Genomic DNA, 22,033 nt, shown 5'->3' with positions numbered 1-22,033 from the left:
CCCAGGGAGACTGTGGATGCCAACTCCTTGGAGATACTCAAGGCCAGGCTAGGTGAGGCCTTAAGCAACTTGGTCTAATGGAAGCTGTCCCTGCTCATGGCATGGAGGTTGGAACTAGATGATCTTTAAGGTCCTTTCCAACCCAAACCATTCTATCAATCTGTGTGCAGGAGACAGATCTTCTCACAGCTTAGGACAAGTATGCCTCAACTGAGACCTTTGGAAGGGGAATAGATGTCTTTGGGCTCATCCCCTGAAGGGCTGTATCCCACACTAAGCAGCCTGTGGTGCTCACACCAAGAGCAGCACGAAAATCTACCAGCAGGTATGTGTAGAGCTTCCCATCTTACCTTCTACCTGCCCAGCATGAAGGGCTCCACCTGCACCAGTAAGGGGCCAGGTCTGATCTGGAAGTGCTCACTGCCTGCAGTCCATGCTCCTTGTACTCCCACACCATCTGCACTTGCTGCATTAAGCACAGTGGAAGGTACAACCCTGCCTGCTCTTTGGGTATCTATGGTGGCCCTGATGTCCACTAGTTTGTTGAGTCCCTTTTTGGACTTAAAGGTCCTACTCATCCCTCAGCCCATGTGGCATGCAGGTCCAGAGCCCTGTGCTCACCATGTCCAAAGCACTTTCCTTCACCTAGAACCACAGAACCAGTCAGGGCTGGAAGGCAGCACAAGGAGCAGCCAGTTCCAACCCCTCTGCCATGCCCAGGGACACCCTACCCTAGAGCAGCCTGGCCACAGCCTCAGCCAGCCTGGCCTCAAACACCTCCAGCCATGGGGCCTCAACCACCTCCCTGGGCAACCCAGTCCAGCCTCTCACCACTCTCAGGCTCAACAACTTCCTCCTCACCTCCACTTTGACTCTCCCCACCTCCAGCTCTGCTCCATTCCCCCCAGTCCTGGCACTCCCTGACAGCCTCAAAAGTCCCTCCCCAGCTTTTTTGTAGCCCCCTTCAGATCCTGGAAGGCCACAAGAAGGTCACCTGGGAGCCTCTGCAGCCTGCACAGCCCCAACTCTTTCAGTCTGTGCTCACAGCAGAGCTGCTTCAGCCCTCTGAGCATCCTCATGGTCTTGTTTGAAACAACCCCTTGCCAGCCTCGAGGAGTGCTCCCCAGTTCTGCATCCATCTTACCTAGCACCTCTGTAACTTAGCCAACCTCCAGCAGTCTTCTGCTCTCCAAACTGTAGAGTCCCAGCTGGTTTAGGGTCTCCTCAAAGGGCAGCTGTGGCAACCTCTCTATCATTTTGATTGATTTCCAACTCAGCTGTGTCACATTGAGATGCAACATGTCAGGTATGATCTAAAATGTCAATTTAAGGCAACTCACTGAGTCCTGTTTGGTCACCTGGCTCACACAGCCTTTGCCACTGGTGAGGTTCCTGGAAGGACAGGCTGACTCTTGTGTCCTTGCAGCAGTCACATCCAGTAGGATCCTCTCCATGTTTTCAAAGCCAGATGGCAGAAGAAAAGTGCTGGCCGGATAAAGGTGTTGTGAAATGCTCCCACAGGCACAAGAGATGTGATGCTGAGCATCACAAGAGGGTGATTAAATCCTGGCCATGCTGTGATACCTTGCTTCTGTAAAGAGTCTTCTTTGAGAAGCTGGGGTAGCTGCAACTCCTCAGTGCCTATGATCCAGGAGAAGAAGATGATCTCTTTCCTGGAGTAGAGCATTCCACCAACATCACATTTCTGCCTGGTTTCCTGTGCTGGACTTTGCCATGGCACAAAATTCGAGCCCTGCCAGGTCTGTGAGGAGGGACAGTCAAGGATCTCCTGCCTGCAGCTGAACCTTAGCCATAGTGCTTTGCCCAGGCAGCGAGTCACAGCCTGTCTGCTGTCACATTAAAGCACAGGGGGAACCCTGACTTCAGCTGAGACTTCCCACCAGCTCCACTGCATGTGCCTCCAGAGGGGTTAACTCTGGCTGACAACCGCTGGCCACAAGCCACAGATGTGCCGAGCGAGCGAGGGGTTTGTGCATGCTGGTGGGAAGAGCCAAGGATCCATCAGGGTCCTTGGCTACCTATTGGATGGAGAGACTTGAGAACAACTTGAAACCACAAACCAGGCTTCAATCCCTATCTCCTCATCTCCATGGTGATACCTCAGGCAAAGCACAACACAGGGTAGGGATGAGTGCTTGGAGAGCGTGATAAGATGACCGGCACACGCGAGGGCAGTGAGACCTTGTCCTGATGCAGGGAAGACCTGAGAAGTTCCCAGCAGCTCATGCTCATGACAGCTTTCTGGTATGACCCATCCTCTCCAAGGGCATGAAGCAGAGACCTCAAGCCAAAGTCTCCTGCACGTTCCCCCAGTGTGCAGGCAGGACTGCTGAGAGCAAAGCAGAGCCCAAATGACAGCAAAGGGAGAACTGCAGCCTTATAAGGCAGGTAGTAGTATCTCCTTGCCCAGCTCCTGCCATGCCAGCACGAAGCTGTGCCTCCGAAGAGTGCTGCTTTAAATGCCTGTGATTAACCCTTTGCTAGCTGGAACACAATGGTCAAACAGAGCTGGAGGTGAGGTAAGCATAGGATCATGTAAGATCATCAGGTCCAACAGCTAACCCAGCACTGCCAAATCCACCACTCTCAGCATTGCATCTGCACAGCTTTGTGAGCCCTCCACAGGTGGGGATTCCACCACTCCCCTGAGAAGCCTTTTTCAGCATGTTGCACAAGGTGTTGGCTGTTCAGAAGACCCTGCTCAGATCACTGCAAGAGGAGCCTGCCTTCTGTGAGTAACACTGGGAAAACATCATGATGATGATAAAATAAGTCAACTTCTCCACCTGGACCACAGCCACAATGTGATCCACAGAAGCTTCTATGCTAAAAGACACTGGGGTGCAGAGGTGATGAGATATGCAGACTAGGAGATGCTCTACAGAAGCCACCCCTCGTGCACAGACAATTTTGGACCATGGTAGGGAGAGTCACAGGCTCACAGGATGCTAGGGGTTGGAAGGGACCCAAGGAGATCTTTGAGTCCAACCCCCCTGCCAGAGCAGGACAAGGCTATCTTGATATCCAGATCACAGAGGAACACAAACAGACAGGCCTTGAAAGGCTCCAGAGAAGGAGACTCCACAACCTCTCTGGGGAGCCTGTGCCAGTGCTCTGTGACCCTTGGAGTCCAAGGGAACAAGCTGGATCACTGTATATGCTGTTTCCTCCTCTGAAGTTCAGAACTACACTTGCTTTAGGGCAGAGAAGGAAGATAGCTGAGAGGTGGTCACTTCAGGATGGCTTAGGAGAACCTGCCCCAGATGCTGCAAGCATTTCCCTCACAGCAGCCGAGCACAACACAGGACCACGACCACATCCTTCAAACTAGAGCAGGGAGGGGGGGTTTCTCTCCCCCTCTGCTCCCCTCTCCATGCAGCCCCAAGCCCCCACCTCCCTCTCCCTCCCTCTTCAGCGCTGCCATCTGGTTTTCTACTGATGGCAGGGGATGAGATGTTCTGCTGGCCCTCGAGAGGAGAAGCGCACTTGGCGCTAACTCGTATTCCTGATGGGCTCCTGGAAGGCTTTGCATCCCTCCCCTCCTTCCCTCACCCACTGAACTATGTGCCTCCCTGCTCCAGGGATGGAGAACTTGGCAAGGCACAGCGAGACACCAGGAGGCAGATGGATGACCAGATTAATGGAAAGAGAAGGGAGGTGGGGTGAGGAGAGAGGAGGAAGCGCAGGCAGGCTGAGCCACCACCAGGGTACAGAGAAGCCTCCCTAATGCCATTGTGTGGTGATCTGAACGCTCCAGCCTGAGGCAAGGCTCCAGTGGAGGCTGAGGAGGTTGAGGTTTGGCTGCTGCTCCCATGTGCTAAGGCTGAAGGCAGCGATGGGAGAGGCAGCCAGGTGATCTGTGTTTCTCTTAGCAGAGTCACAGAATTCTGTCACTTGGAAAAGACCTCCAAGATCATTGGGTCCAACCACCAACCCATGACCATTAAACCATGTCCCAGACTGCCATGTCCACACCTTTCTTCTTAAACTCCTCTGGGGACAGTGACTCCAGCACTGCCCTGGGCAGCCTGTTCCAATGCCTAACCTCTCTTTCACTGAAGAAAGCTTTCCTAATATCCAACCTAAACCTCTCCTGGCATTTGCCTCTCCTTCTATCTCCTGATACTAGAGAGAAGAGACTGATGCCCACCTCACTCCACAGAATCATAGAATTATAGAATCAAGCAGGTTGGAAGAGACCTCCAAGCTCAGCCAGGCCAACCTAGCACCCAGCCCTGGCCAAGCAACCAGACCATGGCACTAAGTGCCTCAGCCAGGCTTGGCTGCAACACCTCCAGGGACGGTGACTCCACCACCTCCCTGGGCAGCCCATTCCAATGCCAATCACTCTCTCTGCCAACAACTTCCTCCTAACATCCAGCCTAGACCTCCCCTGCCACAACTTGAGGCTGTGTCCCCTTCTTCTGTTGCTGCTTGCCTGGCAGCAGAGCCCAACCCCACCTGGCTACAGCCTCCCTGCAGGCAGCTGCAGACAGCAATGAGGTCTGCCCTGAGCCTCCTCTTCTGCAGGCTGCACACCCCCAGCTCCCTCAGCCTCTCCTCAAAGGGTTTGTGTTCCAGGCCTTTCACCAGCTTTGTCACCCTTCTCTGGACGCCTTCCAGCACCTCAGTATGTCTCTTTTCAGGGAGCTGTAGAGAGCAATGAAGTCTCCAGCCCAATCCTCTGAAGTGAGATCATCAACTAGATCAGGATGCTCAGGTGGCAACATCTCCCTTTTCCCCAGTGCTGAGCAGCAGGCCCCAGACCATTCCTTTGAAGGAGACACTCTTGCTCAGAGTTTTTCTTCATGGCAAGACAATGACTGCTACAAAACACATGAGAGAAGTCATCTGGGAAGACTTGGCTTATCTCACAGAATCAGAGAATCAGGCAGGGTTGGAAGGGAGCACAAGGAGCAGCCAGTTCCAACCCCCCTGCCATGCCCAGGGACACCCTACCCTAGAGCAGGCTGGCCACAGCCTCAGCCAGCCTGGCCTTACACACCTCCAGCCATGGGGCCTCAACCACCTCCCTGGGCAACCCATTCCAGCCTCTCACCACTCTCATGCTCAACAACTTCCTCCTCACCTCTACTCTGAACCTCTCCAGCTTTGCTCCATACCCCCCAGTCCTGGCACTCCCTGTCCAACCTTAACCTGCAGCATCAGAGAAGAAAACCCAATGAAAAGAAGAATCAAAGACATGTATGTGAGAAGAGGAAAAAAAGGGAGGAGCATCAGGGTGAGAGAAACTATCTGAGGATGGATCTTCATTAGTATTGCAGTGAGTGACTGTGACCTTCCCAATGGGCCTGCACTGCTGGAGCTGCTAACGAGGAAGGAGCCACTGTTCCACAGAGGAGGATCACAGCACCTGACAAGATGACCTGAAGGACTAGACAGAAACAAGATGACATTCAGTTGCCTAAAATTGAAGGGCAAGCTCTTGTACTGATGGTAAAACATCTGCTCTGAGCTTGGAGCTCATCAGTTGGCAGCAAAGGAGGTAGAAAAAGATCTGGGTGTGCTTGCTGACCTCAGGATATCTCTGAGTTGCCAGAGTGATGCAACTGCAGAAGTAACAGTCCTGGGTCCTATCAAAAGAGACATTTGCAGCACAGGGAAGGTTTCTGCAGGGTTCTTCACATGGAAGACTGTGTACTGCTTGGGCCTTGCTGATGAAATGCTAATTGAAAGCAGAAAATCCATTTAAGATCCGACAAGGGCAATGAAGAGCATGGACTCTGCACCTCTGGTAAGACACTGCCAGAGCTTGGCTTGCTTAACCTTCTGTGTCTTAAGACTGCTGTCCAGGATTGCTTTCTAGAAGAGGATGACAAGCATCCAGGAACAGAAAGTGCTCATGCTGGCCATGAGCAGGTTTCTGTGGCTGATGAGAAGACAGAGAACGTTACTGGGAGGTGCTGGGGCTGGGTCCCTATCTCTCTCTCACAGCAAAGAATCCTAGGATTATAAGGGTTAAAAGGGAACCTATGCAGGTGCATTGGTAAGATCCTCTCTCGAGCAGGACAAGTGTGGCCAGCAGGGCTGGGGAGGTGATTCTCCCCCTCTGCTCTGCTCTGCTGAGACCCCATCTGAAGTACTGCATCCAGTTCTGGAGCCCCTGTTATAAGAGGGATGTGGAGATGCTGGAGTGTGTCCAGAGCAGGGCCAGGAGGATGCTCAGAGGCTGCAGCAGCTCTGCTGTGAGCACAGACTGAAAGAGTTGGGGCTGTGCAGGCTGGAGCAGAGGAGGCTCCCAGGTGACCTTCTTGTGGCCTTCCAGCATCTGAAGGGGGCTACAAAAATGCTGGGCAGGGACTTTTGAGGCTGTCAGGGAGTGACAGGACTAGGGGGGAATGGAGCAAAGGTGGAGGTGGGGAGAGTCAGCCTAGAGGTGAGGAGGAAGTTGTTGAGCCTGAGAGTGGTGAGAGGCTGGAATGGGTTGCCCAGGGAGGTGGTTGAGGCCCCATGGCTGGAGGTGTTTGAGGCCAGGCTGGCTGAGGCTGTGGCCAGGCTGCTCTAGGGTAGGGTGTCCCTGGGCATGGCAGAGGGGTTGGAACTGGCTGCTCCTTGTGGTCCCTTCCAACCCTGACTGATTCTATATCCCTGTCCCACTTGAACTGAGGAGCCCAGAACCGGACACGCTCACCAGAGCCGAGTACAGCGGGGAGGAGAACCTCCCTTGTACTGGTGTATGGTGATCTTCCTGCCCAGGTGCAGGACTCTACACTTATTCACATCAACCTTTCAGTCACCAGAGAGCTGAGCTAGGCAGAATCAGAGAGCAAAAAAAACCCAAACCCAAAGCCCATCACTTGCATTGAAATGAACACATGAAAAAAAAACAAACCCATATCATCAGCAAAACCCAAAGCTATTTTTGGTGTGCAAACTTCATTTACATCTTCCTTTTTGGTAAAGTTCCCAAGCTTTTAGCATACAACATTCCAAAACACCACCAACCCACCCTGACCTCCCTCCCCCACCCCACACACACACACTTCTTTTTTTCCCCTCCTTTCCTTTTATCCTCAATCAATCATAGAATCAGTCAGGGTTGGAAGGCACCACAAGGATCAGCCAAGTTCCAACCCTCCTGCCATGGGCAGGGACACCTTAGAATCACAGAATCAGTCAGGGTTGGAAGGGACCACGAGGACCATCCAAGTCCCAACCTCCCTGCCATGGGCAAGGACACCTTAGAATCATAGAATAGAATCACAGAATCAGTCAGGGTTGGAAGGGACCACAAAGAGCATCCAAGTTCAATCCCCTTACCATGGGCAGGGACACCCTAGAATCACAGAATCAGTCAGGGTTGGAAGGGACCACGAGGACCATCCAAGTCCCAACCTCCCTGCCATGGGCAGGGACACCTTAGAATCATAGAATAGAATCACAGAATCAGTCAGGGTTGGAAGGGACCACGAGGACCATCCAAGTCCCAACCTCCATGAGATGGGCAGGGACACCTTAGAATCATAGAATCAGCCAGGGTTGGAAGGGAACACAAGGGTCATCCAAGTCCCAACCTCCCTGCCACGGGCAGGGACACCTTAGAATCATAGAATAGAATCACAGAATCAGTCAGGGTTGGAAGGGACCACGAGGAGCATCCAAGTCCCAACCTCCCTGCCATGGGCAAGGACACCTTAGAATCATAGAATAGAATCACAGAATCAGTCAGGGTTGGAAGGGACCACAAAGAGCATCCAAGTTCCAACCCCCTTACCATGGGCAGGGACACCTTAGAATCACAGAATCAGTCAGGGTTGGAAGGGACCACAAAGAGCATCCAAGTTCCAACCCCCTTACCATGGGCAGGGACACCTTAGAATCACAGAATCAGTCAGAGTTGGAAGGGACCACGAGGAGCATCCAAGTCCCAACCTCCCTGCCATGGGCAAGGACACCTTAGAATCATAGAATAGAATCACAGAATCAGTCAGGGTTGGAAGGGACCACAAAGAGCATCCAAGTTCCAACCCCCTTACCATGGGCAGGGACACCTTAGAATCACAGAATCAGTCAGGGTTGGAAGGGACCACAAAGAGCATCCAAGTTCCAACCCCCTTACCATGGGCAGGGACACCTTAGAATCACAGAATCAGTCAGGGTTGGAAGGGACCACAAAGAGCATCCAAGTTCAATCCCCTTACCATGGGCAGGGACACCCTAGAATCACAGAATCAGTCAGGGTTGGAAGGGACCACGAGGACCATCCAAGTCCCAACCTCCCTGCCATGGGCAGGGACACCTTAGAATCATAGAATAGAATCACAGAATCAGTCAGGGTTGGAAGGGACCACGAGGACCATCCAAGTCCCAACCACTCTGCCATGGGCAGGGAGACCCTACCCTAGAGCAGCCTGGCCAGAGCCCCATCCAGGCTGGCCTTAAACACCTCCAGGGACAGGGCCTCAGCCACCAATCAGACTCACAAGTGCTGCTTGACAAAGGCTGCCCATGTTTAATTTCCTTTGTAAGCTGACTCCAGGCTGCCCGTGAATTTTCTGCTGCCTGCTCATTATTCAAAGCAAAACGAGTGGCTAACCGAGCCCTGCAAGGAATTCTTTGTCTGCAGATTCCTCAGGAGTGGTTTGTTTTGCATGTAGAAGGCTTGAAAGCTGAGTGGTTTGGGTTGGGGATGGGGGAGGCACGGGGGCTTTTCTGGACCCGCACCCCGCTCTAGAACTCTGGCTCTGGCTAAGGAAATCATTGCAGGCTTGGAGCCACTGTGGGTTTTTTTTTAGGGGGATACCCCTTGCCAATGAAATCCTTTTGCTAGAACATTCTCCTCGGGTTGGCCAAGAAGCAGCAGGCAAGGAAGGAAATGGGTCAGCTCTGGCTCCCCAGCAGTGCCCTGGCTACAGGGGGCCATAGCCGTGGATGAGAAGGGCGACAAAGCTGGTGAAAGGCCTGGAGCAGAGCCCTGTGAGGAGAGGCTGAGGGAGCTGGGGGTGTGCAGCCTGCAGAAGAGGAGGCTCAGGGCAGAGCTCATTGCTGGCTACAACTACCAGAAGGGAGGCTGTAGCCAGGTGGGGTTGGTCTCTTCTGCCAGGCAAGCAGCAATAGAACAAGGGCACACAGTCTCAAGTTGTGCCAGGGTGGGGTCTAAGCTGGATGTTAGGAGGAAGTTGCTGGCAGAGAGAGTGATTGGCATTGGAATGGGCTGCCCAGGGAGGTGGTGGAGTCACTGTGCCTGGAGGTGTTGAAGCCAAGCCTGGCTGAGGCACTTAGTGCCATGGTCTGGTTGCTTGGCCAGGGCTGGGTGCTAGGGTGGGCTGGCTGAGCTTGGAGCTCTCTTCCAACCTGGTTGATTCTGTGATTGCTCTGGTGTCTCTGCTTAGCCAGCAAGAGGTGGCCCAGCCCAGAGCAAAGAAGCAGTGAGAGGCACTTGGCTTTGCACTGAAGAGAGCCTTCACTGCCAGGAGCTCTGCTGCAGGAGCAGGCAGCTGGTGCCTGGGGGCTTACCTCGCACGACTGGATGCAGTGAACGGCAGCGGGGTCTGGGAACCAGCGCAGCCTGCCCGTGCACACGATGTGCTGAGGAGGGAAGGAGAAGAGAGCTGTTAGATGAGGCAGCAGAGGCAGGGCAAGGGCCAGCAATGCTTTCCAGAGGCAGAGGGTCTCCCACAACGCTGTACTGCTCACTGAAGTGCAAAACAGCAGCGGCGCCGCTGGACCTCTCCCTGCGCTTCTGCCCGGGAGAAAACCCTCTGCAACTTGACTAACCCCAGGCAGCTGCCCCTGGCTCAGCCACAAATGCAGAGCCACAGAGGGGCTGGGGTTGGAAAGGCCCTCTGGAGATCACCCAGTCCAACCTCCCTGCTCAAGCAGGGTCAGCTAGGGCAGACTGTGACAGGGTACATCGAATCAGGGAACCACTTTGCTTGGAACAGACCTAGAAGATCATTGAGCCCAACTCAACCACAGCTGGTGCTAAACCACATCTCTCAGCACCACATCTGCATCTCTAGGGATGAGGACCTCCCTGGGCAGCACGTTCCAGCATTTGAGAACCTTCTCATGGAAGGATTTTCTTCCACTATCCAAACTAAACCTTCCCTGGTGCAACATGAGGCCATTTCCTCTCATCCTAGCTTTTGTTGCTCAGAAGAGACCAACAGCCCCCTCAGTGCAGCCTACTCTCAGGGAACTGTAGAGAGGGAGAAGGTCCCTTCAGCCTCCTTTCCTCCAAGCTAAACAACCCCAGCTCCTTCAGCCCCAGACAGAGGCTGGATAGTTGTGTGTAGCTGCACATACACAGCTGAGAGAAGACAGGTACCAGCAGAGAAGTGGGTTTGGCTGGCAGTGCCACCTCATGGTGCCTGGCTCAGCCTTGAGTTACCACTGGAGGGAAGCCACTGAGGGTCATGACAGGCTGAGTCTGCCACCATCTCACTGCATAGTGCTGCAGGCAGCAGTTTCTTGCTCATGTGGAACAGGAGCACAGCAGGTCACCAGTCAGTGCCTGCATCCATTTGCTTCTTGAGCCCTGCTCAAGCTTCAAGGACCAGGTTGCACAGGGTTAACCCTCCTGGGGGGAGTGATCTGGAACCCCCTGCACTCAGCACTGGTCAGGCCACACCTTGAGTGCTGTGTTCAGAGCACTGGAAGTAGAATCAACCAGGCTGGAAGAGACCTCCAAGCTCAGCCAGTCCAACCTAGCACCCAGCCCTGGCCAAGCAACCAGACCATGGCACTAAGTGCCTCAGCCAGGCTTGGCTTCAACACCTCCAGGCACAGTGACTCCATCGCCTCCCTGGGCAGCCCATTCCAATGCCAATCACTCTCTCTGACAACAACTTCCTCCTAACAGCCAGCCTAGACCTGCCCTGGCACAGCTTCAGACTATGTCCCCTTGTTCTGTTGCTGCTTGCCTGGCAGCAGAGCCCAACCCCACCTGGCTACAGCCTCCCTTCAGGCAGCTGCAGACAGCAATGAGCTCTGCCCTGAGCCTCCTCTTCTGCAGGCTGCACACCCCCAGCTCCCTCAGCCTCTCCTCACAGGGCTCTGCTCCAGGACCCTCACCAGCCTTGCTGCCCTTCTCCAAACACCTTCCAGCACCTCAACATCTCTCTTGAATGGAGGAGCCCAGAGCTGGACGCAGCACTCAAGGGGTGGCCTGAGCAGTGCTGAGCACAGGGGCACAAGAACCTCCCTTGTCCTGCTGCCCACATTGCTCCTGAGCCAGCCCAGGATGCCATTGGCTCTGCTGCCCACCTGGGCACTGCTGCCTCAGCTTCAGCTCCTCTCTCCCAGCACCCCCAGCTCCCTCTCTGCCTGGCTGCTCTCAGCCACTCTGGCCCCAGCCTGCAGTGCTGCTTGGGGTTGTTGTGGCCAAAGTGCAGAACCCTGCACTTGGCCTTGTTCAGTCTCATCCCATTGGCCTCTGCCCACCCATGCAGCCTGTCCAGGTCCCTCTGCAGGGCTCTGCTACCCTCCAACAGCTCCACAGCTGCTCCTAGCTTGGTGCCTTCTGCAAACTGACTGATGCTGGACTCAATCCCCTGGCCCAGGTCACCCCATTGCCCTCTGCCCACCCAGGGTCCCATCAACTTTGTTTGAGTCTCCAGGAAATTTAAATTAGAACTGAGCCACAGGTCCTGGGGTTGGGGGGGGAAGGAGTCAGCTCCCCAACCCTTGCCTGAGGTAGCTACAGCAGCCTGACGTTCAGCTGCAGGGCTGAGGTTATCAGAGCTGTTTCTGAGGCACGCAGTGGCTGCTGCAGCCAGCTGGAGGCCGGCATGAGATGCGCAGGGCTCGGTTTCACGGCGCTGGAAAGCCTCCTCCTGCTCCTCCAGCGAGGGTTTTGTGGGGAGTGCTGATGATTACACAGGGGGAAGAAAAGCCCCACGCCACACAGGCAATTTCCTCCTTGTAAAGTTCAGGCAGGCTTTGAAATCCGAGGCTACATGAAACGGTGGCTGGCCTGCGAGAGTGTCCTAGGATGCCCTTCGGAGCCGGAGCCGCGCAGAGGGGTGAGTGTATGGCTTCTCCTGGGCTCGCATTTGAAGTGCTGGGCAGTGAGCAGACTGCCTCCAGCACCCTCAGGTGGCACAGTAGTTGGGGACAGAGCTCCTACAGGTCCTTCTGCTGCGATAGGAGTGGGGCAGGATAAGGTCCTGGCTGTCCTCAGCCAGTGCAGGAAAAGCAGAGCCAGAGGGAGCTGCTGTCAGATGGGGCAGAGGCTGGGGATGCAGGCTGAGCTACCCAGTTCCTGCTCAGCCCAGAGGAGGTTTGCAACCTGAGCCAGTTAAAGATGCCCTTGCTCATGCAGGGGGATTGGACCAGATGACCTTTAACAACCCCTTCCAACTCCAACCATTCTATGATTCTCTGTCTGCATCCTAATCCCACTGGGGTTTTCCATGTGTGGTGCCCGAGCAAGTCAAATGGCATTTTAGTACACTCATGTTAGTCCAAGCTGGGAAATAAGGGCAGAGGGGCAAAGCAGAGCTGAGAACAAAACAGGTCTGTGCCCCTTTGAGTGGCCTCTACACTGCTCTGTATGGTTTGCCTCATCTTGGGCAGGCATTGGAATAGGCTGCCTGAAGAGGTGGTGGAGTCACCACCCTTGGAGGTGCTAAAATCTGGGACATGGTTTAGTGGGCATGGTGGCATGGGGTTGATGGCTGCTGGACCTGATGATCTTAGAGGTCTTTTCCAGCCTCAATGATTCTATGATCCTTCTCATCACCTCAACACCATGGCAGCTCCCACGACACATAGAATCAAGCAGGTTGGAAGAGAGCTCCAAGCTCAGCCAGGCCAACCTAGCACCCAGCCCTGGCCAAGCAACCAGACCATGGCACTAAGTGCCTCAGCCAGGCTTGGCTTCAACACCTCCAGGCACAGTGACTCCACCACCTCCCTGGGCAGCCCATTCCAATGCCAATCACTCTCTCTGCCAGGAACTTCCTAACAACATCCAGCCTAGACCTCCTCTGACACAACTTGAGACTCTGTCCCCTTCTTCTGTTGCTGCTTGCCTGGCAGCAGAGCCCAACCCCACCTGGCTACAGCCTCCCTTCTCTGGACACCTTCCAGCACCTCAACATCTCTCTTGAATTGAGGAGCCCAGAACTGGACACAGCACTCAAGGGGTGGCATGAGCAGTGCTGAGCACAGGGGCACAAGAACCTCCCTTGTCCTGCTGGCCACACTGCTCCTGAGCCAGCCCAGGATGCCATTGGCTCTGCTGCCCACCTGGGCATTGCTGCCTCCTCTTCAGCTCCTCTCTCCCAGCACCCCTAGCTCCCTCTCTGCCTGCCTGCTCTCAGCCACTCTGTCCCCAGCCTGTAGTGCTGCTTGGGGTTGCTGTGGTCAAAGTGTAGAACCCTGCACTTGTGGAAGCTTGGAGGAGGAAATGAGGGAGCAGAGGCAGAGGGGAAAACAAGGCAGTGCCTGGAGCGAGCTCCCGGCAGAGTGATGCTTCTCCAAGGAACACCTCACTCCTCCCTGCGGAACGCCTGCCCTGCCTGAGAGCCTGCAGTGCAAGGGAAGCTGAGCAGCATCACCTGAGGAGGCCAAGCCAGCCGATCCCTCACACGCCAGGACTCCTTCCAAGGCTCTCAGGCATCCCAGAGCTGCCGGCGTCCCCAGCCCCCGGCAGCGCTGCGCCGCGGGGCCGACTGCAGGCGGCGTACGGCAGTGTCCACAAGCACCGTGCTGGGCCTCCTGCGGCTTCCCAGCAGGAGGAGAAGGGGAGGAAAGAGTTTGGATGGGAGTGCTGGCTCCTCGGAAGACTGTTTGCTTTCCTTTGTTCCACCTCCCTCCCCCTGCAGCTCGGGTTTATTTTAAGAAATACTACCCCAGCAGAGCTGCTTTTTGGGACAGCAGTGCCGTGAGGATCCAAGGTATGTGAGCTATTCCAGCTGCTTTTGCCTACCAAATGAGTAAGAGATGGGGAGGGAAAGGCTCCCTCTGTTCCAGGAGCAGAGGCAAGCGGCTGGCCAGCAGGTCCTGGCAGCCAGAGATACTTTTCAGCCCCCCTGCCTGCTCCCCGGTAAGGAGATACCTGCCTGGAGTTGCAGCTCTGCCACTGGGCAGTCAGGGCACCAGGCTCTCACCCTGCCAGGGAGGGGGTCTGCTCTCTCAGCACACTGGCTGACAACCCCAGCAGCTTAGCAGCTTTGGGCATGTGGCTCACCCTGAAATGCCAGCAGGATCCCTGCACTGAACTCCATCTGCTGTGGTATCCTCTAAGTCATAGAATCATAGAATCAGGCAGGGCTGGAAGGGAGCACAAGGAGCAGACAGTTCCAAGACCCCTGTCATGCCCAGGGACACCTTACCCTAGAGCAGGCTGCACACAGCCTCAGCCAGCCTGGCCTTAAACACCTCCAGCCATGGGGCCTCAACCACCTCCCTGGGCAACCCATTCCAGCCTCTCACCACTCTCAGGCTCAACAACTTCCTCCTCACCTCCACTCTGACTCTCCCCACCTCCAGCTCTGCTCCATTCCCCCCACTCCTGGCACTCCCTCACAGCCTCAAAAGTCCCTCCCCAGCTTTTTTGGAGGCCCCTTCAGCTGCTGGAAGGCCACAAGAAGGTCCCCTGGGAGCCTCCTCTGCTCCAGCCTGCACAGCCCCAACTCTTTCAGTCTGTGCTCACAGCAGAGCTGCTGCAGCCTCTGAGCATCCTCCTGGCCCTGCTCTGGACACACTCCAGCATCTCCACAGCCCTCTTGTAAAAAAGTCCTTGAGAAGTCCTTGAAAGCTGACCTGGGAGCTGCTAGCTGAGGCTGAACTTTGGAAGGGGAGAGCAGCAGGCAGGGCAGCAGCACCCACAAAGGAGGGAAGGGAAGAAAGAAGTGGTGGGGGGGAGGAGGAGCTCAGCACTGGAAGCTGGTGATGGGGAGCAGCAGGTGCCTCCAGGCCATACCACTTGGGCAGTCAGGGTTGGAAGGGATCACAAGGATCATCTAGTTTCAACCCCCAACTTGGAGAAGGCCAACCAGCCTCAAGGTCATTTAAGCACTTTGTCTTTCCAGATATGATCTTTCTTCACCCAAATCTAGAGATTTTAGTTAAAAAAACCCACCAGAGAGAATCATTGAATGGTTTGGGTTGGAAGGAACCTTTGAAGCTTATCCATCCCACCCTCTCTGCAGTCAGCAGGGACATCCTCAACTACAGTGGGCTGCCTACAGCCCCAAACGACCTGACCTGGGATGTTTGCAGGGATGAGGCATCTACAACATCTCTGGGCAACCTGGGACAGTGTCTCACCACCATCAGTGGTAAACATTTCTTCCTTCCTTCCCTTTAGTCTACATCTGTTTAGTTTAAATCCACCACCCCTGGTCTTTTCACAACAGGTCCCCCTAAAAAGTTTGCCCCCAGCTTTCTTATTTGCCTCTTTGAGGACTGAAAGGCCACAAGATGCTCCCCCTGGAACTTCCTCTTCTCTGAGCTGAACACCAACTCTTTCAGCCTGGCCTCAAGGCAGAGAAGTTCCAGCATCCTGCTTATTGTTGTAGCCTTCTCTGGCCCATCTCCAGCAGGTCCACATCCCTCCTGTGCTAAAGGCTCCAGAGCTGAACCCAGCACTGAAGGTCTGGTCTCAGTAACATGAAGGAGAGTCACCTCCCTCTCTGCTGCCAGCAAATTCCCTGAGGGAGCAACTCGAGCTGGTTCTTTACCTGGACTCTGGTGGGCTGCAGACGGTGATCCATAGTCTCAGCAGTCACATTCTGGGGCAGTATGACAGGGTCACTGGGAGGGATGACACAGGAAGGAACACACACAGCACCTGTGGCAGGAGAGAGCCTTGAGGACTTCACGAGGCACCAAGCAATGGTATTTTACAGGAGGATACCAGAGCCCAACACTGAACACAGAGGTGAGCCTGGGATGAAAATTCCTTCCTCTGGTCCTGAATCATGCAGGAATCTATGGGAGCTGTGGCAAACTTCCTGCTCCCTGATCAGAGGAAAATTGAACGTGTCCTCAAAGATAGATTCTAGTCCTGATGGCAGGACATGAGGCCTAGCATGAAAATAGGTCTAGCCTGGATGCTATTGGATCTTTGAATCACAGGATCAGCCAGGTTGGAAGAGACCTCCAAGATCATCCAGGCCAACCTAGCACCCAGCCCTGGCCAGTCAACCAGACCATGGCACTAAGTGCCCCAGCCAGGCTTGGCTTCAACACCTCCAGGGATGGCGACTCCACCACCTCCCTGGGCAGCCCATTCCAATGCCAATCACTCTCTCTGCCAACAACTTCCTCCTAACATCCAGCCTAGACACTAAGTGCTGTTTCTGACATGCCTTTTGGTGACATGTTAGGAAGCATCTTTGCCTTCCCATGACACAGGAAGCAAAAGAAGCTGGAATAACCACTCAGGGTTGGCATCCTCCTGGTTTTCCAAAGCCCAGCCTCACATCAGGTCTGTCAGAAGCTTAACCTTAGCAGGCCCTGCCCTTAGACTCGCCTCAGCCTGTGCTGGGCAGACTGGGCTGAGCGGTGTGGGCTCTGCTCAAGTGTCACCACCAGCAGGGTGCCAGGCGACATACAAGGACTGCGACTGAGCATCGCAGCTCTCCCTGGAAGCACAAACCGACCAAGTCCTGCAGAAAGAAATGGGTGATGTGGTCCCTCCTCTGGTGGAAGTGCCCTGTTACACATGATCGTCACTGCAGCTTTGGCTAGGACCTGCCGCCTTCACCCTGCACACGGCAGCAGCAGTAAGGAGAGACGTCAGGGTGGGAAGGGAGAGATGGAGATCAGGCAAACGATTCCAAAGGGCTGGGGTTGCCCCAGAGACAAGTCCCTGCTGCTTCTGAAGAGAGGTGCTTAGAAGGAAGGCAGCTTTAGCTTCGAGCCTTGCCCATGAGTCCCACTGGGACACGCACAAGGCTAAAGCCTCTCCTGACTCTCTGTCTAGAGAGAGGATGACAGAGAAAACAGGATGTTTTTCATAGCTGTGGTGTGGATTGGTACGGGAAGAAGAGTCACCACCACCTTCAGCTCTCTAGGAGAGCTGAGTCAAGACAAGGTTTGGTTTGCTGTTGAGATCTTCACTTGCCCTCACCTATGCCATGCCCCTGCTCGCACTTGTACTCCACGAAATTCAGCTCTGGGGGTGGTGGGCAGGTGCCCTGTAAGCTCTCACACAGTTTGAACTCCTCTGTCCATAAGCCCTCCTTGGTGCAGACAATGGGAACCTGCAAAGCAGAAGGAGAGCAGCTGGAGTTACTACCAGTGGTTACTGCCAGCTTGTCCTGCCTGGTCACTGTGCAGCTCTGAAGCAAGCAGAGCACAAGGACCACCCTCCTGTCAGTCAAGTGCAGAGGGAAGTTCTCCAGGGCAGCTGGGTGGCAGCCATCTGGTGCAGTGAATGTGTGCTTTGCACTGCTGACCAGAAAGCAAGTTGTTTTCCAGCTGCTGCTGGATCCCACCAGAGACAATCCATCACACTGCTTTTGACAAGACCCTTTCAGCAGGCTGGATGCAAAAGGGATGCAAAAGCTGGGCAGGCAGCAGCCTCCATCCCCAAGCACACCCCTTGCTGCTTGCTGCAGCAAAGTTAACCATCACCCAAGGTGAATCCATTCACAGCACACCTCAAGCCCCACTGGCAGCCCTCTGCTTCTGCTTTCCAACACTCTTCACTGAAGACAAACAGGCTTGCTTAAGACCCAGTGGTCCTGGCCCTTTTGGAAGGCTCACCAAAGGGAGCTGGAGATCATCCCCAGGCAGTGATGCACTCTATGCCATGGCAAAGTTTTGGGTTCCCAGGGCAGCAGATGGTTGGTGGTACCAGGGCATCTGGCCCCAAGGAGGCAGAATTCCAGGTGCTGTGAAGCACACAGCAGAGCTGCTCTCTGCCTGCCCACCAAAGCACTCACCTGTTGTCCCTGGGGCTCACAGCTGACGACACACTGGCTGTCCAGCTCGAAGCCCTGGGTGCAGCTGTACATGCCCTCAAAGACAGGAGGAGGAGGCTCACACACCACAGGGACGCAGTGTCCCTCTTCCCACTGCCCACTCTCCAGGCATTGGACCTTCAGGAACTTCCTGGGGAAGCACAGACACCAGACTGGGTTATAGCACCTCCAAACCTCCCTCCCCTTGGCACTAGCAAGCACCCCACAGAGGCAGGAGCAGCTTAGCATCGTGGAATCAGTTTGGTTGGAAGAGATCTTTAGGAGCATCAAGTCCAACAGTTACCCCAGTGCTGACGAATCACAACTAAACCATCTTCCTCCTCTAGACCTGGAGTCATCTCTCCTGGAGCACAACCAAGCCCCCATGTGGGGCTTTCCCATGCCATCCCACCCCTCACCACAGGCAGGTTTGCCTGAAGGGAAAAGCCCATACTCAGCCACAACCTGTTCAATATCTTCATTGATGACCTGGACCAGGGGATTGAGTCCAGCATCAGTCAGTTTGCAGATGACACCAAGCTAGGAGCAGCTGTGAAGCCATTGGAGGGTAGGAGAGCCCTGCAGAGGGACCTGGACAGGCTGCATGGGTGGGCAGAGGCCAATGGGATGAGATTGAACAAGGCCAAGTGCAGGGTTCTGCACTTTGGCCACAACAACCCCAAGCAGCACTACAGGCTGGGGCCAGAGTGGCTGAGAGCAGCCAGGCAGAGAGGGAGCTGGGGGTGCTGGTAGAGAGGAGCTGAAGCTGAGGCAGCAGTGCCCAGGTGGGCAGCAGAGCCAATGGCATCCTGGGCTGGCTCAGGAGCAATGTGGGCAGCAGGACAAGGGAGGTTCTTGTGCCCCTGTGCTCAGCACTGCTCAGGCCACACCTTGAGTGCTGTGTCCAGCTCTGGGCTCCTCCATTGCAGAGAGATGTTGAGGTGCTGGAAGGCTGGTGAGGGGCCTGGAGCAGAGCCCTGTGAGGAGAGGCTGAGGGAGCTGGGGGTGTGCAGCCTGCAGAAGAGGAGGCTCAGGGCAGACCTCACTGCTGTCTACAGGTACCTGAAGGGAGGCTGTAGCCAGGTGGGGTTGGGCTCTGCTGCCAGGCAAGCAGCAACAGAACAAGAGGACACAGTCTCAAGTTGTGCCAGGGGAGGTCTAGGCTGGATGTTGTTAGGAAGTTGTTGTCAGAGAGAGTGATTGGCATTGGAATGGGCTGCCCAGGGAGTCTCTGTGCCTGGAGGTGTTGAAGCCAAGCCTGGCTGGGGCACTTAGTGCCATGGTCTGGTTGGTTGGCCAGGGCTGGGTGCTAGGTTGGCCTGGCTGAGCTTGGAGCTCTCTTCCAAGCTGCTTGATTCCATGACTCTATATGGCCTTACCTTCCCCTCGCTGTGAGGACTGCATGGATTTAGGAACCCTGGATGCTTGCTCTCACCACCCTACTGCCCCCCATCTCTCTTGGTGCCCCTAAACCATTCCTCTCTGCCCTGCAGCCCCTGTGGGTCCTGGGCTGCTTTGTCCCACTGGCAGTAGCTGCATACTTTGGTGGATGGAGCAAGCCTCCACCAGTAAATGCTGCTGGCCTGCACCCAGCAGCTCCTGAGGCTCCTCTCTGTACTGCTGCCAGATCTGTCAATCCTGCTCTCAGGGCTGTCATACCACAGCAGACCAATACCATCCCATGCTGCTAAAACAGCCCAGGCACAATATTCATGCCAAAAAAGTGATGGAAAAGAAAGGAAGAAAAAGTCCAGGAGTGGAGCCCACCCACTTTTCAGTCTCCTGTCCTTGGCAGCAGCAGAGACACCACATTTTTTACACAGAGGCATCAAAATCCCAGCAGGCATCAGGCTGGCTGGGGACTGCTCCCAGAAGGGGACACATCACTGCCACCTCAGACTGCACAGACATCAAAGGATTGGTTTGGTTGGAGAAGGCCTTCAAGATTATTGAGTTCGACCCTCAGCAAGTTTGCTGCCCACACCAAGCTGTGTGGTGCAGCAGCCAGGCTGGAGGGCAGGGATCCATCCAGAGGGACCTGGACAGGCTGCAGAGGTGGGCACAAGCCAGGCTCAGGAGGTTCAACAAGGCCAAGGGCAAGGTCCTGCAGCTGGGTGGAGGCAATGCCAAGCACACATCCAGGCTGGGCAGTGAGTGGCTGGAGAGCAGCCCTGAGGAGAGGGACTTGGGGGTGCTGCTGGAGGAGAAGCTCAGCAGGAGCCAGCAGTGTGCACTTGCAGCCCAGAAAGCCAAGCAGAGCCTGGGCTGCAGCAGCAGAAGTGTGGCCAGCAGGGCTAAGGAGGTGATTCTCTCCCTCTGCTCTGCTCTGCTGAGACCCCACCTGGAGTAGTGCATCCAGTTCTGGAGCCCCTGGGACAAGAGGGCTGTGGAGATGCTGGAGAGTGTCCAGAGCAGGGCCAGGAGGATGCTCAGAGGCTGCAGCAGCTCTGCTGTGAGCACAGACTGAAAGAGTTGGGGCTGTGCAGTCTGGAGCAGAGGAGGCTCCCAGGGGACCTTCTTGTGGCCTTCCAGCATCTGGAGGGGGTCTACAAAAAAGCTGGGGAGGGACTTTTGAGGCTGTGAGGGAGTGCCAGGACTGGGGGGAATGGAGCAAAGCTGGAGGTGGGGAGAGTCAGAGTGGAGGTGAGGAGGAAGTTGTTGAGCCTGAGAGTGGTGAGAGGCTGGAATGGGTTGCCCAGGGAGGTGGTTGAGGCCCCATGGCTGGAGGTGTTTGAGGCCAGGCTGGCTGAGGCTGTGGCCAGGCTGCTCTAGGGTAGGGTGTCCCTGGGCATGGCAGGGGGATTGGAATTGGCTGATCCTTGTGGTCACTTCAACCTTGTCTGATTCTATGCTTCTATGACTGTTAGCCCTGCACTGTGGATCACCACTAAATCCCATCCCTCAGTACCACACATGCACATCCCCATGGCACAGGGCCCCTACCACTGCCCTGGGCAGCCTTTTCCAGGGCTTAACAACCACTTGGGGGGAAAGAAAATTTCCTAGTGTCCAACCTAAACCTCCCCTGGTGCAATCTGAGGCTGTCTCCTCTTGTCACTTGTTAGTTGAAAGAAGGGACCAAGCCCCAGCTCAATCCAACCTCCTTGCAACACCACAGGAGCTGCAGTTTGCAGAGGTGCATGCCCTGGTTCCCAGCCACATCACCTTCCCTGGGGCCTCCTGTCTTGATGTGCTGTTGGAAGGGCCCCAGCACAGGGCCAGCACTACCCATGGCTTCTCCTGCCCTCCTCCTCCTCAGACCTGGGGGGAGAAACCACCTTGCCCTGGAGGCTCAGCCCACCGCCAGGATTCATGCTGAGGAACTTCACAGAGGGCTAGGCTGGGCTGAGCCCAGGGATGAAGGTGATGTATGGACCCCTGCCACAGGCATGAAGCAAGCAGCTTGGATCAAAGCACAGAGAAGGGCAGGGAAGGGAGAGGTTTCTAAAGACAGTAATAAATAAATCAATCAATGTCTATATTAAAACCACACAACCTGACAGTGCAGCTCGATATTTCCAGACCCCTCCCCAACAAATTCTGATCTGGGTTAGTGCTATTTCTGCAGGATTAAGGAGGAAGCCAGGGAAATCAGAGGCAAAGCTTCCCCCTCCAGCCTGAGGTGGCTCAGGAGGTGTGCAAGGCCAGCAAGGGCTGCATCTAAACCTGAAGCCATGAGCCTGGCTGGGATCCAGCCACCTACTGGGGCAGCTGGCTGGAGGGGACTGCATCCACCACAAAGAAACAAGTGATGAATGAGCCTAAAGCCTCATCTCCCATGGCAGGAGAGTGATGGCTTCAGAAAGATCAGGGGCAAGGAGGGAGATCTGCTGATGTATTTAAAGACAGCTGAACACAGCAGCTTGTAGGATCCCTCCTGCTGTGCTCCAAGCAACCTGGTCTGTAAATCTTCAGCAGAGACCTCAGAGGTGAAGGAGAAGGGCACTGAGTTTGCTCTTCTGAAGCTAGATGAGAAACAGCCTGGCAGCTGGAAAGGAGGCTGTTAGGTGGATTCCCCAGGCTGGGAGCAGATTCCCTTTAGGAAGAGCCAAAGAAGGTTTACTCTTTCATGGTCAGCATGGTCAGTTAGCTGATCCTGCTGGCAGAAGGGCAGAGACTCCCTGGCAGGG

At 55.1% G+C, this 22,033-nt stretch overlaps 1 protein-coding gene across 1 annotated transcript in view; it reads right to left on the bottom strand.

The window, feature by feature from the left end:
* The window catches only part of PAPPA2 (pappalysin 2), a 132,632-nt gene that overhangs the window by 18,951 nt on the left and 91,648 nt on the right, over positions 1–22,033 (bottom strand). The window contains exons 17-20 of the mRNA XM_064148125.1: positions 17,886–18,054; positions 17,069–17,201; positions 15,675–15,784; positions 9,499–9,570 (exon numbers count right to left, since the gene is read on the bottom strand). Of these exons, the coding sequence (XP_064004195.1) occupies positions 9,499–9,570; positions 15,675–15,784; positions 17,069–17,201; positions 17,886–18,054 (484 nt within the window). The remainder of the gene's footprint in view (positions 1–9,498; positions 9,571–15,674; positions 15,785–17,068; positions 17,202–17,885; positions 18,055–22,033) is intronic.

This window comes from Pogoniulus pusillus, chromosome 8 (genome assembly GCF_015220805.1).
Source record: "Pogoniulus pusillus isolate bPogPus1 chromosome 8, bPogPus1.pri, whole genome shotgun sequence".
Classification (NCBI taxonomy): Eukaryota; Metazoa; Chordata; class Aves; order Piciformes; family Lybiidae; genus Pogoniulus; species Pogoniulus pusillus.
Note: the sequence above shows the minus strand (reverse complement) of the source record. Positions and strands in the feature narration are given on the sequence as shown.